The 16,442-nt window shown below is 49.1% G+C and overlaps 1 protein-coding gene across 10 annotated transcripts in view; it reads right to left on the bottom strand.

Annotated features, from left to right (window-relative positions):
• The window catches only part of STIM1 (stromal interaction molecule 1), a 224,037-nt gene extending 220,350 nt beyond the window's left edge, over nucleotides 1-3,687 (bottom strand). For 9 of the 10 annotated variants that reach the window (XM_051822950.3, XM_070074547.2, XM_089329708.1 and 6 more), the window contains exon 1: nucleotides 2,976-3,122. In XM_051822950.3, the coding sequence (XP_051678910.1) occupies nucleotides 2,976-3,110 (135 nt within the window). In that variant the 5' untranslated portion in view covers nucleotides 3,111-3,122. Of the gene's footprint in view, nucleotides 1-2,975 lie in introns of all 10 variants that reach the window. The other variant, XM_051822943.3, reaches the window with a different exon arrangement.
• Nucleotides 3,688-16,442: the final 12,755 nt, after the last annotated feature.

Raw genomic sequence — 16,442 nt, forward strand, 5'->3', positions numbered from 1 at the left:
CTCAAATGCTTGTTGAATAAATAGCACATGAGCTACCACTACTCAGGGTTTGCTGAATCAATTAACCTAGCTAAGGTTGATTGTGAAAACTGAGGCCTCAGAGCAGATGTTGTCCTGGCTGCCCCAGGATTAGTGTGTCCCTTATCCCAGTCCCCAGTATTAGCTTCAGCCAAACCCCACCCACCTGCTCTTGGCCCCAGCCCAGTTCCGGGAGCCACCCTCAGCTAAAATTAGCATAGCTACCAAGATGGCCAGGCCATTTATAGCCCTGGAGGCAGCAGCAACTAGCTGGGTGGTCAGGAAGGGCCCTAGCCTGCCACTCCATCAGGGGTTGACTGAAAGTCAGTCTGTACCCTATACACTACGTGTCTATCCTCTGAGGCACCTCTTCAGCTACAGTCCCTGGTTGGAGACCTAATATCTCCAACACTGAAGACTCTAGACTCCACTGAGGTCCGTCACACTTTCTACAGAAACCTTTCTGAGTTTCTGGAGGCAAGGAGCCTAGCACCTAAGGGAGGTCCCAAGCATCAGTTTCAGGTCGGCTTCAGAAATGCAGGCCCTCCAATGGCACAGATCTTTACGAAGAAAGTAACTTGGCATGGCTGAGTGTGCAGGTATTAAAGAGTCAAAAGGCGAGAGGAATGGCCTCTCCACTGCCTGCGGAGAGAGCCTCCTAGCACAGCACCTGCCTTCACTGCAAGGTCAGACTTTTAGTCGTGTTCGGCATGTGCATGGGAAAGCCATAAACATGTTAATTAAATCTTGCTTCGAATCAAATCTTTTCATGAGCTAGAAAGGGACAGATGGGTCTTTACATGAGAAAGAGAAGTCAAAACCTCTGCACTCCTGCAAAAGACTCCAGAGGAGAAAAAGGCAGCCGTTCTCTTGGCTCTCAGTTCCAGAGTCAGCCAGGCCTGCCTAATCACCAGGAGGGAAGGCAGCCTTCTCTGGGCCCCACCTAGCCCTCCTTTAATGGGACGTGCGAAGATGGAAGAAGGCCAGCAGTTAGGCATCAGAAAGCCTGCCCATAAGATTGAGCACAGGAGCGGGTTTCCTCACCATAAAAACAGGGACAATACCACCTGTACTACATTCTAATGGAGCTATTGTGCAACTTCGTAGGAAAAACAGCTCTGAGGTTGTACAATATAAACTGTAGAGACATACAAACTGACGAGCCATGTAGAATCTCATTATAAAAAGTAACGCCATTAAGAATAAAAGAAGTGAAACTTCTCCTGAGTTCTAGGGATAGAGAGGTACCGGAAAGGCTGCTCGAGTTCCTGGTTGCACTGAGAGTTTCTCTCCGAAGCCTTTTTGCAGAGGCCAGTCTACCAGCCACCTCTTTGCAAAAACAAATCCATATGAGTCAGAGAAAAAGTCCCAGACTCAAGGAGACAACCTGCCAGAACAATAATACTGGGACCCCCCAAGTTCTCCCAAACCATACCCATTCACAGTACTCAGGGTCTGTCTCTCTGTGAGACTTGCCTTACCGGAATTCACTGTAACAACAGAAACCAATTTATGAGTAGAGGAGGAAAAGACCAAGAGAGTCCTCATCAGCATAGCCAGGCATTGAAATACTTGTATGCTGGATGGAGCTTGGTCTCCTTAAGCTCAAGGATGGTCCTGAAGGAAGCTGGAATACCTTTTATTTTAGGTATAAGCATGCACGCAAACACACACACACACACACACACACATCCTGACGGCCTAAAATTTAAGACTTCATGCCTTTGGCTTGTGTCTGAAATATAGAACATGTTGCCCCCAAATATTCATTCTATGTTACTCATATTTTAGAATAAAAAAATCAATTATCAATAAGAATATCCCTTGAACAACAGAGATGCCCCTGAGGCACACTTCACAATTCAGTCTTTCTATTCATAACCCGATGGGAACCAAGCTTTGAATTGGGCTTCAGGGGCTCAGGAGACTACCCTTAGAGAGACAGGATTCACATGCTAAAAGAACCTATCTTTAAAGCAACAGCCCTGGTACCATTCTGAATTCATTTGGAAACCAGCCCTTAGAGCAAGTAGAATCACACCCAGGCCAGGCAAGGAACTTATACTTGACCTGTATTTCCTTTTCCTACTTGTCTCATCAGGAACCCACTGAGCCCTCCCCTCCTTTGAGTTTACCTATCCTCAGACACAACTCAGCTATAAACTCCCCCCACCCCTGCAGACCACAGCTTTGGCCAAGATCATTATTATGATCCAAGGTGAGAGAAATGGGAAAAGAGAACTGATCTCCTTCTAAGCCTTACATAAAACAACAGGATTTTAAAAGTATAACTTTCTACTGTTGCCTGACGAGATCGCCCCAGAGCACTGGAAAAACCAGGATAGATCAAAAATAACATGGAATCCCTAACATCATCAGTCAGAAGAAATAGGTCAACAAGTGGTCCCAGAAATTATATCATGCCTATGTCAAGAACAGACCATTTAATTCCTTAGTGGTAAATAGGATTCCATCTAAGGAACTGCCTTGATATCTCAGATGGGCACAGCCGAGAGACGGATTCCTAAGGGGAGGGAGGGACTAGGGTTCCCACGGTTGTAGGAACAGAGGGCACACCTGAACACCAGGCTGTCAGGCAACAGAGGTGGCCAGCCCTGACTTTCCCTGCCCAACCCAAGTGGACTGCACGCTGCTGAAACTCGCTAACCACAGAAGTCTTTTCATCTGGCCAGGACATTCTTCCAGACAAGTAGTCCTGAGATGGGGCCTCTCTTGCCTTGCTGCCCTAAAAGGTCAAAGTGCCCCCAAAGACATCTTAAGGAGTGAGGGGAGTTGTGCAGGGGAGGTAACATCGGCCAAGACTCCAGAACATAAACAACTTCTTGGCCTACTGGGAACAGGCAGTGCCATGTGCAGATCCTCCACCAGTTTCACATGCACAAATCAAGATTTCAGCTTGCCCACTTCAGGCCACCCGGTGGTCGGGCCAGCCTTACCTGCTGCAGTGGACTCCTCAGAAGTGGCCCCCGAGCCGGCTCCTGCCGCTTTCTCGCTGTGACTGTGGCTGAGGCTCTGGCCCTGATGCACGAGGAACCCCCAGAGGAGCCAGAGGGCAAGACGGGCGCACACATCCATGGCTCTAGGTCTCAGTCAACATGCGCCTAATGTAGACACCTTGGGATCCCAAAGGCAGAGCCGGGAGTCTGGGAGTCCGGGAGAGCAGCCGATCCCCAGGCAAGATGCCCTCGCGGCGTCGCAGCTGTCCGGCCACCTGCGGGCCTGCCTCCTCCGGCAGCCAAAGGTCAAGGGCTCCAAGTTTGGAGAGAAGGGCCGGCGTCTTGGGGACAACCGTGGGTCCGCGGAGGCTGCGGCGGCCTGAGCGCTGGCCGCTTCCGGAGAGTTTGGGCAAGGTGGCTGCGGGGCCGCTGTCAGATCCGCAGCCTGCTACACCCCTGCAGGAGGGGGTGGGCGGGATCTCCCACGGTCACAGGAGTCGGGGGAGGGAGAGGAGAGAAGGGAGGAAGAGAAGAAGGGGGCACCTGACCTCGCCCCGCCGAGGAGCGGCGAGCAGAAGCTCGCGGAGGGCGTGCGACTCTCAGGCCCCCGCGGACGCGAGCGTCTCCAGGATCCTAAGGCCTCCTAGGCCGAGGTCAGCGCACGCGTCCGGCGCGGTGCCCAGGCTGCTGGCTGTGCCGTGGTCCAGAAGGCGGACGCGCACGGGCCAGGCCCGGGACAGCGGCTCCCGGCGGGCGGGCGGGCTGGCGGGCGGCGCGGGGCGGGCGGGGGCGTGCTCTCCCGCGGGCCCGCCCCACGCCGCCCGGCCCCCAGCGAAGCCCGGGCCCGCCCCAGAGCCCGGGCTTATCCCGGAATAACCTGTTGGGGACGGCCGTCCGGAGCCCCCCGTCCCCCTCGGGCTCTCCGGGAGCCCCCAGCCCGCGCTGGTCTTCGCCAGGACGCCCTTCCTGCGCCAAGGATCAGGCCCGGACCTCTCCTTTGCCCCCCCGAGTGTCCCGCGCACCAACCCGCCGGCTGACGGGCCCCTGACACGCAGTTGCTCAGGTAACCCAGGCCTGCGGCGGCCGCGGCAACAGCAGGTGCCCTGCCCTGCTCTGATCCCCGGGCCGCGGAACTCCACTCGCCTCAGCTCTGGGGAAAAAAAAAAAAACAGCCTGGACAGAGGCCTCCGGCACAACGACAGCCTCCGGAGGCGAACAACGGCCCAACCGGGTCGGCTCCGGGGGGAAGCTCCCAGCCCCCCGTCCCCCCCACGCCCGGTGCTTTTTCCTGACTCCGCCCTCCCGCCGCGCCTCACAACCAATCGGCTGAGGAACTCGCGCGCTTCGTCGCCCGTGCGCAGCGGCCCCTGGTGGGCACATCTGGGAACTGCAGACAGGAGTCGCTCCTGGGAGGCCCTGCCTCTTTGCGGACGGTTGGGGAGCCAAGTGAGGATCCGCCCTTGGGGCGAGGCTCACTGGGGCCTGCGCGTGTTTTCAAAGGAAATGGTGCCAGAAAGCAAAATGAAATGTGCACTCTAGGTAGAATTCCTCTGCAATCCCTTCTTAAGTCTGAGCCGAAGGCCGCCATCTGCCTTCCTGGTCCCCCCGGTCACGGCCGCCCCAGGCTGACTCTCCCTTCGTTATCACAGTACATTTTGCTACCTGCCGCTCAACTCTCCTTCCCCTGAGATTTCTGCAGGTTGAACCTGTGCCTGGTTCCTCTCTGCATCTCGCTCTCGAGGGAGGGGTCAGCGACTTGAGTAGGAGCACCCCACTAAAGAGAGCGCCCGCCCGAGCTCCCGCCACAAAGTCTGCACTTCCTGTTCTCTTCTCCAGCACACTGTCAGCAATCTTGAGTGAAACCTCCTGGGTGCCCTACCCTGTCCTTGGCACCAGAGACGGGGGACCTGTTCTGAACAAGCCCTTTGAAGACCGGGAACGCGGATTTGCCCAACAGCTGCCTGGCTTAAGGGTTAGCCTGTTGATATAAAAATACACGTCTAACGTCATCTACTACCGCTCTCCCCCTGCGTTAAGCTCCCCTCAAACTGACCTTCCTAAAGTTCCTCAAACACAGCAAACCCTAAGCCACCTCGAAGCCTGTGTATCTGCTATAGCTTCTGCCAGAAACCCTCTTCCCTGTCCCCAGCTCCTCACACTTCCAGAGCCGAGCCCTTACCAATTCCTACTCTGACCCCTGCCTCAGAATCAGCCGATAGCCAGAGCTACACCATAGAGATTCCTCCCTCTGCCCCTCCCCCAATATCTTGTGAGCCTGAACTTTCAGAGATCAGAGACTGTGACTTATTAACTGCCCCTTTGGAGGGACTCGCTAAAAAGCTGTGTAACATAAGTGAATTCATTTGATCGTTCAAAAAAAATTTTTTATGATTTATTTGTTTGTTTGAGAGGCAGAGTTATAGGCAGAGAGGGAGAAACAGAGAGAAAGGTCTTCCATCCACTGCTTCCCTCCCCAAATGGCCCCAACGGCCAGGCCAGCAGGAAGTGGGCTGATCCGAAGCCAGGAGCTTCTCCCAAGTGCCTGCAGGGGCCCAAGCACCTGGGCCATCTTCCACTGCTTTCCCAGGCCATTAGCAGGAAGCTGGATTGGAAGTGGAGCAGCCGGTGCCCATATGGGATGCCTGCACTGCAGTTGGAGGCTTAACCTACTATACCACAGCGAGGGCCCCCAAATTATTTTATATAAACATTTATTTATTGGGGTGGACAACTGGTGCAGTGGCTTAGATGCTGTTTGGGATTCACACATTCCATATCAGAAAGCCTGGGAGTCAAGTCAGAGCTGTGTTTCCAGTTCCAACTTCCTGCTAATACACAGCCTAGCAGGCAGCAAGTGATATTAGCTCAAGGACTTGGGTCCATGCCACCCACAACAGAGATCCGGATGGAACTCTAGACTTCAAGCTTCAGCCTGGCCCAGCCCCAGGTGTTGTGGGCACTTGGTGAGTGAACTAGCAAATGGAAAATAACTCTCTCTTTCTCTCTCTCTCCCTCCCTGTGTGTGTGTGTCCCTCTCTCCTTCAAATAATTTTTTTAATAAAAAAATTGTGTTATTATTTGAGAGACAAAGAACTTGCATCTGCTGCTTTACTCTCCAAATTCCTACAATGGCAGAGGTTGGGCCAGGCCAGAGCCAGGAGCCAGGGACTCAAGCCAGATCTCCCAGGTGGATGGGAGACTCCACTACTTGAGCCATCACTGCTGCCTCCCAAGGAGGGAGGATCACACCATCGGGGAGCTGGAGTGAGGAGCTGAATCAAGGAACCAAACCCAGAGGAAGGATGTGGCATTCCAACATTGCAACATGGGACGCGGGTGTTCTAACAGGCATCTTAGCCGCTAGGCCAAACACCCACTCCTCCAATATTTATTGAGTAACAAACGAGGTGCTGGAGAATGAGTCAGAACGGAAATCAAACACTCTAGATTCTATTAAACCAATGCTAAACCAGGGGTTTTGAACCAAAATAACAAAACGGGCAGGCAAATAATACAGCCGAGGGAAGTAGGTGGGAGCAATAGGGAGTGGTGGGGACTATGACTGCCAAGTGGGCTCAATATTCAGGTCTATCATCAAAAGAAGATGGCTATCTGTAATCCTCCACCTAGCGGTACCGGCACACCGGGTTCTAGTCCCAGTCAGGGCGCCAGATTCTGTCCCGGTTGCCCCTCTTCCAGGCCAGCTCTCTGCTGTGGCCAGGGAGTGCAGTGGAGGATGGCCCAAGTACTTGGGCCCTGCACCCCATGGGAGACCAGGAGAAGCACCTGGCTCCTGCCTTTGGATCAGCACGGTGCGCCGGCCGCAGCACACCAGCCATGGCGGCCATTGGAGGGTGAACCAACGGCAAAAGGAAGACCTTTCTCTCTCTCTCTCACTATCCACTCTGCCTGTCAAAAAAAAAAAAAAAAAAAGATGGCTATCTGGACTTGTACCTGACATCTCCTTTTTTAATATTAGCACTGATTTTAAAAATAGAAAACACTGTATAGGCCACATAAAACACATCTACAGCCCAAACTAATCACTCAAACTGCCAGTTTGTCATTACTGCCTAAGCCACCTGCCAGTGCTATCATTTAGCTAAGAGAACATGCAAAAAAAGAGCAAAGCATGATTAACACAACTTCCTTCAAATTCAATAACATCATTTCTCTTAGCCACAACTTGATTTCTTTGGGGGTCCGGGTGGAAAACGTATTTGGCATAAAAAAGCCTGGGTCTTTGATACTGTAAGCCAGAGTCTGTTGCGAATTCACACCAAGACTTTCAACCTCTTACTCCCTGTCTCATTTCCTGTGAGGCTAAAATGGTATCTAGGAACTAAAAATAGAATTACCATATGATCCAGAAATTCCACTTCTGCGTGTATACCCAGAAGAAATGAAGACAGGGTCTCAAATGTTTACACAGCCATGTTTATAGTAACATTACTCACAAGAGTCAAAAGGTAGAAGCAACCCAAGTGTTCATGATGGATGAATGAATAAACAAAATATTATATTTATATTATATATACACAAAGGGATATTAGGCAGTCTTAAAAAGGAAGAAAATTCTGACACATGATGCAACATGGATGAACTGTGACAACAAATTGCTAAGTGAAATAAACCAGCACAAAAGGAGAAACACTGTGATTCTACTTGCATGATGCACCTAGAGTAGTCAAATGCAGAGCGACAGGAGTAGAATGGGAGTTGCCAGCAGATGGGGAGAGGGGCGGGGGGCAAGTTGTTTAATAAGGATAGTTTCAGTTTTGAAAGATGGAAAGAGTTCTGGAGACTGCACAGCAACAATGTAAATGTACTTGACATAGCTGAACAGTACACTTAAAAATGATTATAGTGGTAAAATGTATGTATGTGTTACCACAATTAAAAATAAAGGATGTTTGGGGTAGATGTCTGGCACAGAGTTAAGATGCTGCTTCAGAGGACTGCATCCCATATCAAAGTGCCTGACGTGAGGCCTGGCTACTCCACTTCTCATCTACCTTCCTGCTAAAGTGTGCTCTGCATTAGCCTGCAATGCTGGCATCCCATATGGGCGCAAGTTTTGTCCTGGCTGCTCCACTTCCCATCCAGCTCCCTGGTATGTGCCTGGGAAAGCAACGGGGGACGACCAAAGTACTTGGACCCCTGCACCCACGTGGGAGACCTGAATGAAGCTTGAGGTTCCTGGCTTTGGACTGGATCCTGCCCTAGGCTATTTTGGCCATTTGGATAGAGAACCAGCAGATGGAAAATCTCGCTTTCTCTCTCTCTCTGTCTCTCCTTCTTTGTAACTCTGCCTGTCAAATAAAATAAACAAATATTTAAAAAAAAATAGTTATAATCAGCATTCCAGGAAGGCAGGAGATGATAACTCAAGAACTTGAGTCCCTGCCACCCACATGGGAGATCTTAACTGAATTCTGGTCTCCTGGCTTCAGCTTAGCCCAGCCCTGTTACAGGGATTTGGAGAGTGAACTAGCATATGGGAAAAATCTCTCACTCTCACTCTCTCGCTCTGCCTTCCAAAAAAAAAAAAAAAAGTATCTGGAAGCTAAAGCCATGGTCTGGACAACAAGAAAAACCTTCTGACTTGTCTGACCTCCAAGATATGACATTAGAGAAGTCAGTTCCCCTCTGATTTTCAATCTCCCCAGCTCTAGAATTGGCAGTAACCAGATTATTGATCCAGTTTGGCTTTAATATTCTACAAAATGGGGAAATCCTACAACCTCATGAATCTTTCTGAATCAGACCTGCAACTCTCACTTCAATAGAGTCTACGATGTGTCCTTGTGTGAATGTGACCTCTGCAGTAATCACATATAAAAATGTTTCCATCTCTCTATCTTTAAAAAAATTTGTAGGGGCCAGCTTGTGGCACAGGGGGTTTAAACTGTCTGCAACACTGTCACCAGAATCCCATAATGAGCGCTGGTTCGAGTCCTAGCTGCTCCACTTCCCATCCAGCTCCCTGCTAATGCACCTGGGAAAGCTGTGGAAGGAGTGCTTGGGCCCCTGTCACCCACATGGGAGACCAGGATGGAGTTCCAGACTGCTGTTTAATAGAAAAATGTGCAAGCGATATGAACAGTTTACAGGGAAGGAAATCCAAACTGCTATCAAGCATGAGAAGAGTTAGTTATTAGGGAAGTGCCATTGCAAAAGCCAACAAGGTGTCATTATATATCTGTTAGCTTGTCAAAAGTTAGAAAGCTGGGTGCCAGTGTTGTGGCATAGCAGGTAGCGCTGCCTACAACACTGGCATACATTTGGGTGCTGGTTCATGTCCCAGTTGCTCCACTTCAGATCCAGCTCAATGCTAATAGCCTGGGAAAAGCAGCAGAGGATGGCCCAAGGGTTTGGGCACTAGCTACTCCTGGCTTCGGCTTCAGCGTGGCCCAGCACTGGCCATTATGGCCAGCTGGAACATGAATCAGTGGATGGAAGTTCTGTCTCTCTCTTTCCCTCTGTAACTCTGCCTTTCAAATAAATAAATCTTTTTTTTAAATGAATGTATTTTTTTAAATTTTGCTTAAATCAAAAGACAGAGATCTTTAATTATTTGCTCACTTCTCAAACACTTGTAACAGCTGGGCTTGGGCCAGGCTGTCAGGAGACAAAAACTCAAACTGGGTCTCCCTGGTGGGTTGCAGGGATATAAGTACTTGAGCAATCACCTGCTGCCTCCCAGGGTGCACATTAACAGGGTGCTGGAATTGGAAGCAGAGCTAGGACTCAAACCTAGGCACTCCAATATGGAATGCAGGAATCCAAAGCAGAATCCTAAGTTAGTTATGTATTTGAAAGGCAGTGACAAAGATATTCCATCTGCTGGTTCACTCTCTACATGACTGCCACAGCTACAATTAGTCCATAACAAAGTTGGGAGCTAGGAACTCCATCTGGGTCTCCCACATGAGTGGCAGGGGCCTAAGCACTTAGGCCAGCATCCATGGCCTTCCCAGAAAACTGGATCAGAAACAAAGCAGCTGGGGCTTGAACTACCACTCTCATATGGGATGCTGCTTCACCTGCTGTACCACAACACAGGCCCCTCTGTCTTTTTAAAAAATTATTAGTGGCCGGCGCCGCGGCTCACTAGGCTAATCCTCCGCCTGTGGCGCCAGCACACCGGGTTCTAGTCCCGGGTTGGGGCGCCAGATTCTGTCCCGGTTGCCCCCCTTCCAGGCCAGCTCTCTGCTGTGGCCAGGGAGGATGGCCCAAGTGCTTGGGCCCTGCACCCCATGGGAGACCAGGAGAAGCACCTGGCTCCTGCCTTCGGATCAGTGCGGTGCGCTGGCCGCAGCATGCCGGCCGTGGCGGCCATTGGAGGGTGAACCAACGGCAAAAGGAAGACCTTTCTCTCTGTCTCTCTCTCTCACTGTCCATTCTGTCTGTCAAAAAAAAATTATTAGTAATATAAAAAGAACAGATTTCATGTATTTCAAAGATATAATTCTAAGAACATAATGATTCTTCTTCCTTTCTCTTTTTTTTCTCTTAATTTTTTAATAACATAGTTTCTTTTTTTTTTTTTTTTTAATTTAATTCCTGGTCTCCCATGGGGTACAGGGCTCAAGCACTTGGGCCATCCTCCACTGCACTCCCTGGCCACAGCAGGGAGCTGGCCTGGAAGGGGGGCAACCGGGACAGAATCCAGCGCCCCAACCCGGGACTAGAACCCGGTGTGCTGGCGCCGCAAGGCGGAGGATTAGCCTAGTGAGCCGCGGCACCTGCTGAATAACATAGTTTCAATTCACTTTATAATCACAGGCTTAATGTTCCACTAAATGTAGTGCTCAACTAGTAAAAAAGCAAAAAGACTACTGTTCCCCAGGAATACAGACAAGGGCTATAAACAATAATCAAATCATGTCGATTTCAGAGCAAGAACAACCCCTAAACTGACCAAACTTCCTGCACTGCTGCATCCCCGCTCCAGCACCTCTTGTCCGGCCATGCCCAAGAGAAAGGCTACAGGGGATGCTAAAGGAGATAAGGCCAAGGTGAAGGGCGAACCACAGAGAACATCCACAGAGGCCCCACAAGGGAAAAGCTGATGCTGCCAAGCGTGGGAATAACCCTACAGAAAACGGAGAAGGTGCAGGAGCCACAGTGAAGTGTGTGCATTTTTGATAACTGTGTACTTCTGGTGACAGTTTGGAATACTGCTTTTTGTCAAGTTTTATAAAAATGCAGAATTTTGTTTTACTTTTTTAAGCTATGTTGTTAGCACACAGAACATTTCATTGTTGTTTTGGGGGAAGAGGCTGGATTGACACGAGGGAAAAACACGTTCCCTTTGTTGTTTTTTGCTTGTTTTTTAAGATTTGTGTATTTCTTTGAGAGGCAGAGTTGCAGACAGAGAGAGAGCTCTTTCATCCACTGGTTCATTTCCCAAATGGCCACAACAACCAGAACTGGACTGATCCGAAGCCATGAGCCAGGAGCTCCCTCCAGGTCTCCCACATGGGCGCAGGAGCCCAAGCACTTGGGCCATGTTCTACTGTTTTCCTAGGCCATAGGCAGAGAGCTGGATTGGAAGAGGAGCAGCCTGGACTCCAATGGGCACCCATGTTGGATGCCAGTGCCTCAGGCAGAGGCTTAGCTCAGCCACAGCGCTGGCTTCCACACTCCCCCCACTCTTGTAGTTTTGAGACTACTTCTGGGTTTCCCAGAAGGGATTCCCTGCCTTTGACACATAGCCACCAGCGCACAAAACCTTGTGGTGTGGAAAAACTAAACTTCATTTTATGTCCTCTTCCTCCTCCCTGTCTGCCTTCAGCAAAGGCTTACCTCCCTCAAACCCAGAGACCCACTGGGACCTGATTCCCCCAAAATTTGTTTCCATCATTACAGGCAATCTGGACTTCACAATGACACCACTGAGATGGCATCCCTCAAAAGAGCACCAGTTCTTTTCTAGATCATGGGTCTTCAGATTGATCATTCTGCCATTTTCAAGTCATTTCCTGAAAAGCTGTTGAACAGCAGGCTGAATGTGAAATGTCAACCCCCACTCTAAACGTTCCCTTTTCAGAGTATCAGATGAAGACTTCTTTGGGTTTTCCAGTGGCTTTCTGATTTTGGTGGTACATTGAAGAAGGGAGTTGAACGTTGCTGTATACTGTTCACAATTTTCTGTCCACATCCTGCCTGAAATACCATGGTTGTTTATGAAGAGAATCTTTGATGAAGCTGGATACAGTTTGAAAAAAAAGATGTCAAATTCACATTTAGACACTCAAATATCTTTTTTGTGCCCTATGTATTAGCTACCACAAATCAGAGAAACTATTTGGTATTTGTCGTTTTCGGTCTGGTTTATTTCACTAAGCATCGTACTTAGTGCATCCATTTTGCTGCAAAAGACAGGATTTCATTCTTTTTATATCTGAGTGCTATTTCATTGTGTATATATACCACATTTCTTTATCCAGTCATCAGTTGATGGACATCTGGGTTCCCTGTCTTTTTAAAACCTATACATTAAGCCTTTATCATGTGCATCACTCTTAGGCCCTTGCTTATGTATTCTGAAGATAACAGTTAAACCAAAGTGGATTATTAACCAATTCTCATGCCTTCATTCCACTACTTGCAATAGCTTTTCCATCTAAGGTGACATTTCTTCCTCACAGCAATGCTGCTAGATGAGGCAGAGGCTATGCTCATCTTTTTTTTTTTTTTTTTTTTTTTTTTTAAGATTTATTTATTTATTTGAAAGGCAGAGTTACAGAGAAGCAGAGGTAGAGAAAGCAAGATCTTCCATCCTCTGGTTCACTCCCCAGATGGTCGCAAGGGCCGGAGCTGAGCCGATCCGAAGCCAGGAGCCAGGTGCCTCCTCCAGGTCTCCCACATGAGTGCGGGGGCCCCAGGAGCTGGGCCATCTTCCAGTGCTTTCCCAGGTCACAGCAGAGAGCTGGATCAGAAGTGGAGCAGCCGGGATTTGAACCAGTGCCCATATGGGATTCCCACACTGCAGGAGGCAGCTTCCCTCCCCCATGCCACAGCACCAGCCCCATATGCTCATTTTATAAATGAAAAAGAAGCTGAAGCTGAGGAAATGAAGAGTCGGAATGAAAGCAGATCCTGTTTCAAGGGTTATGATTTAAAAGAAAAGAGAAAGAAGACCCAGCTCAGAAGTCACTCTTCCTCTTGGCATCTTCCCTGACTCCTGTCTCAGCAGTCTGCCATGTCTCTGAGTGTACTTATAACTGAATTATTATTCTCTAATGAGGATCTATCTCCCCATTAGCTCTGAGCTCACCAAGAACTGCACCTTGTTCTCTTCTTTTTTGTTCTCATAGGCCAGATTGCCCAGTACAGGGGCCTCCTGTAATTCTCAAGGTCCACATCCATGGATGCAAACAACTACGGATTAAAACTATTTGGGAATAAAAAACTTGCAACTGGACTAGACATGCAGATTTTTTTTCTGGTTATTATTCCCTAAACAATGTAGTATAACAGCTATTTACATGGCATCTGCATTGCAGTAGGTACTAGAATATAGAGATGACTTAAAGGATACAGAGAATGTACGTAGGTAACATAAATACTACACCCCTTCACATAAGGAATTTGCAGAATTGGTATCCGTGGGAGGTCCTGGAAGCAACCCCCCACCAATACTGAAGGATGACTGCTTGTACCTGGCACTCAGTAAATGTTTTGTTAAGAAAATCATTGAGTGAATGATGTGTGTTCTGTACAGTGACCTAAATGCCCTTCTCCACATCACAAGCTTTCTAGTTGCCAATAGCTTTCTTTTAGAAAAGAAAAGGTTGGTAGGTAGGAGTTTGGGCTGCATTCTTGGAGGCGCCCCCTGGTGTCCAAAAGCTGAAAGTACTACTGTCGCTGAGAATGCTCGTGGTTTGGCATGAAATGGAATGGAGAGATCTTGACTTCCAGCAGTAACTCTCTCTGCCCAGGCTCATTTCACAGAGAATCACTCCCCCTTCCAGAATCAACTCTAGAGTCTTATTGCCAGTGTTCATTCATTCACTCATTCAACATCTACTGAGCATCTATTCAAAATAACCTAAAAAGCTCAGCTTTCAGGGGAAATATACATTTGAAAAGATAATCAGTTGTTATTGATAATGTCTCCTTTATTTTAGGATTTATTTAATGGGGCCAGCGTCGTTGTATAGTGGGATGGGCCACCGCCCAAAATGCTGGCACCCTATGTGGGCACCAGTTTGAGCCCCATCTGCTCTGCTTCCAATCCAGCTCCCTGCTAATATATCTAGGAAAAGCAGGGGAAGTTGGCCTGAATGTTTGGGTCCCTGCCACCAACATGGAACACTTGGATGAAGTTCTGGGCTTCTAGTTTTGGGACCATCTGCAGAGTGAATGAACAGATAGAAGATCAATCTCTCTCTCTCTCTTTCTGTAACTCTGCCTTTCAAATCAATAAATAAATCTAAAGCAAAACCAAACCAAAACAATAAAAGCAATAGTCCTCCATTAAACTAAAATGAAAAATTTCACCAAAAAATTTATTTGTTCGAAAGAATTAGAGATGTATAGTCCATCCACTGGTTCACTCCCTATATGGCCAGACAGACTGAGACTCAGACCACTGCCCATATGGGATGCCAGTGTCACAGATGGCAGCTTCACCTGCTGCTCCACAATGCCAGGCCCCATTGATAATGTCCTGAGAGGGTCTGCTTAGGGACAAGGGAGGGAGCACAGAGGATGGAGAGTAACTGCCGACAGCAGTCAGGGATGCTGTGCAAAGGCACACAGATCAGTATGGGGTGGGTGGGGAGCTCCGGAATCAGATTGCCTAGATTCACTGCCGGACTCTGCCATGTGAGTCTGGACTCAGTTTCTCCAAATGAAAAAGGGAAGATTCTGCAGGCTACCGTGAGGTAGTAACTGTGATGAAGGGGCGGGCCTTGTGATGCAGTGGTTTAAGCCACTGCCTGGATACCCAGATCCCCTATCAGAGTGCTTTGGATGGAGTACCGCCTCTGCCTCTGAGCCTGAGAGGCAGCAAATGAGGGCTTAAGCACTTGGGCCCCTCCCACCCCTGTGGAGTTCCTGGCTTCTGGCTTTAGCCTGGCCCTGGCTGTTTTGGGCATTTGAAGAGCGAATGGAGGGGGGGGTGGGGGCGGTGCTATGGCGTAGTGGGTTGGGCCTCTGCCTGCAGCACAGGCATCCCATGTGGGCACCAATTCATGTCCTGGCTGCTCTACTTTCAGCCCAGTACAGGTGCTTGGACCCTAGAGCCCATGTGGGAGGCTCGGAGGAGGAGGCTTCTGGCCCCTGGATTCAGATTGGCCCAGCTTTGCTGTTGCGGCAATCTGGGGCGTGAACCAGTGGATGGAAGACTTTCTCTCTCTCTTTCAAATAAAAATAAATAAAACTATAATTTAAAATAAATATAAGGGCTGGTATTGTGGAGAGGCAGGTTAAGCCACAGCCTGTGGAGCCAGCAATCAATATAAGCACTGATTTGAGTCCCAGCTACCCCACTCTGAACCAGCTCCTTGCTAATGTACCTGGGAATACAGTGGAAGATGGCCCAAGTGCTTGAGCCCTGCCACCCATGTAGGGGACCCAGATGGAGTTCTGGCTTTCTGGCATTGGCCTGGCCCAAAACTTGACCATTGTAGCCATTTAGGGAGCGAACCAGCAGATGGAATATCTCTGTGTACCTCTCCCTCTGTGTGTGTGTGTCTTCCTCTCTGTGTAACTCTGCCTTTCAAATAAATAAATCTTTTTTAAAAATGTAAGTGTACGGGCCTGCGCTGTGGAGCAGCAAGTTAAAACCCCAGCCTGAAGTGCTGGCATCCCACATGGGTGCCAATTCCAGTCCTGGCTACTCCACTTCCTATCCAGCTCCCTGTTAATGTGCCTGGGAAAGCAACAGAGGATGGCCCAAGTCCTTGGGCCCCTGCACCCACATGGGAGACCTATAAGAAACTCCTGGATCCTGGCTTCAGATAGGCCTACCTCCAGCCATTGCAGCCATTTGGGGAGTGAACCAGCAGATGGAAGACCTCTGTCTCTATCTATCTCTGTAACTCTGTCAAATAAATAAATCTTTTTTTAAAAAATATTAAGTGTAAAGAAATTAGAAGAGTGCCTAGTTAGATTAATAGAATCAATAAATGTCAGTTCCTATTTTTCTGCAAGGAATTTTAGAGCCATTACAGAATTACCCCAAGATTATATGTGTGTAATTTACAAGATCATTCAGCTGATGGTGTTAAGATGAATTGGGGGGCCTGCACTGTGGTGTAGCGGGTAAAGCCACTGCCTGCAGTACCGGCATCCCATATGGTTGCTGGTTCGAGTCCTGGCTTCTCCACTTCCAATCCAGCTGTCTGCTATGGCCTGGGAAAGCAGTAGAAGATGGCTCAACTCCTTGGGCCCCTGCCCACGTGTAGGAGACCCAGAGGAAGCTCCTGGCTCCTGGCTTCAGATCAGCACAGC

Source organism: Oryctolagus cuniculus, chromosome 1 (assembly GCF_051225735.1).
Source record: "Oryctolagus cuniculus isolate XC-2025 breed Fujian yellow rabbit chromosome 1, ASM5122573v1, whole genome shotgun sequence".
In the NCBI taxonomy this organism is placed as follows: Eukaryota; Metazoa; Chordata; class Mammalia; order Lagomorpha; family Leporidae; genus Oryctolagus; species Oryctolagus cuniculus.